This window comes from Buceros rhinoceros, unplaced genomic scaffold (assembly GCF_000710305.1).
Source record: "Buceros rhinoceros silvestris isolate BGI_N320 unplaced genomic scaffold, ASM71030v1 scaffold2051, whole genome shotgun sequence".
Taxonomy (NCBI): domain Eukaryota; kingdom Metazoa; phylum Chordata; class Aves; order Bucerotiformes; family Bucerotidae; genus Buceros; species Buceros rhinoceros.
Window position 1 is genome coordinate 7444 of NW_010393452.1, and position 227 is coordinate 7670.

General features: G+C 67.0%; 1 protein-coding gene across 1 annotated transcript in view; it reads right to left on the reverse strand.

Moving 5' to 3' along the window:
• BUD31 (BUD31 homolog (S. cerevisiae)) overlaps window positions 1-143 on the reverse strand; it is a 1709-nt gene extending 1566 nt beyond the window's left edge. Inside the window, exon 1 of the mRNA XM_010144837.1 lies at window positions 27-143. Coding sequence (XP_010143139.1) covers window positions 27-120 — 94 coding nt within the window. The 5' untranslated portion in view covers window positions 121-143. The remainder of the gene's footprint in view (window positions 1-26) is intronic.
• Between the last annotated feature and the right edge of the window lie 84 nt (window positions 144-227).

Below are 227 nucleotides of genomic sequence, written 5' to 3' on the forward strand. Positions count from 1 at the left end.
TGAGGCCCCCCGGCCCCGCCGCTCACCTTCCCTCATCTTCTGGTCCAGCTCATCCAGCGTGGGCTCAATCAGCTCCCAGCCGTCCGGGGGAGGCTTCCTGCTCCGTTTCACCTTGGGCATTGCCTCAGACGAGGAAGGCGACAGGTGAGGGGACGGGGGCTCGCCTGCGCTCGGCTTCAACGGCCTGAGAACCCGGGCGGGGGGAAGCGAAAGCAAAACCCGCTGTT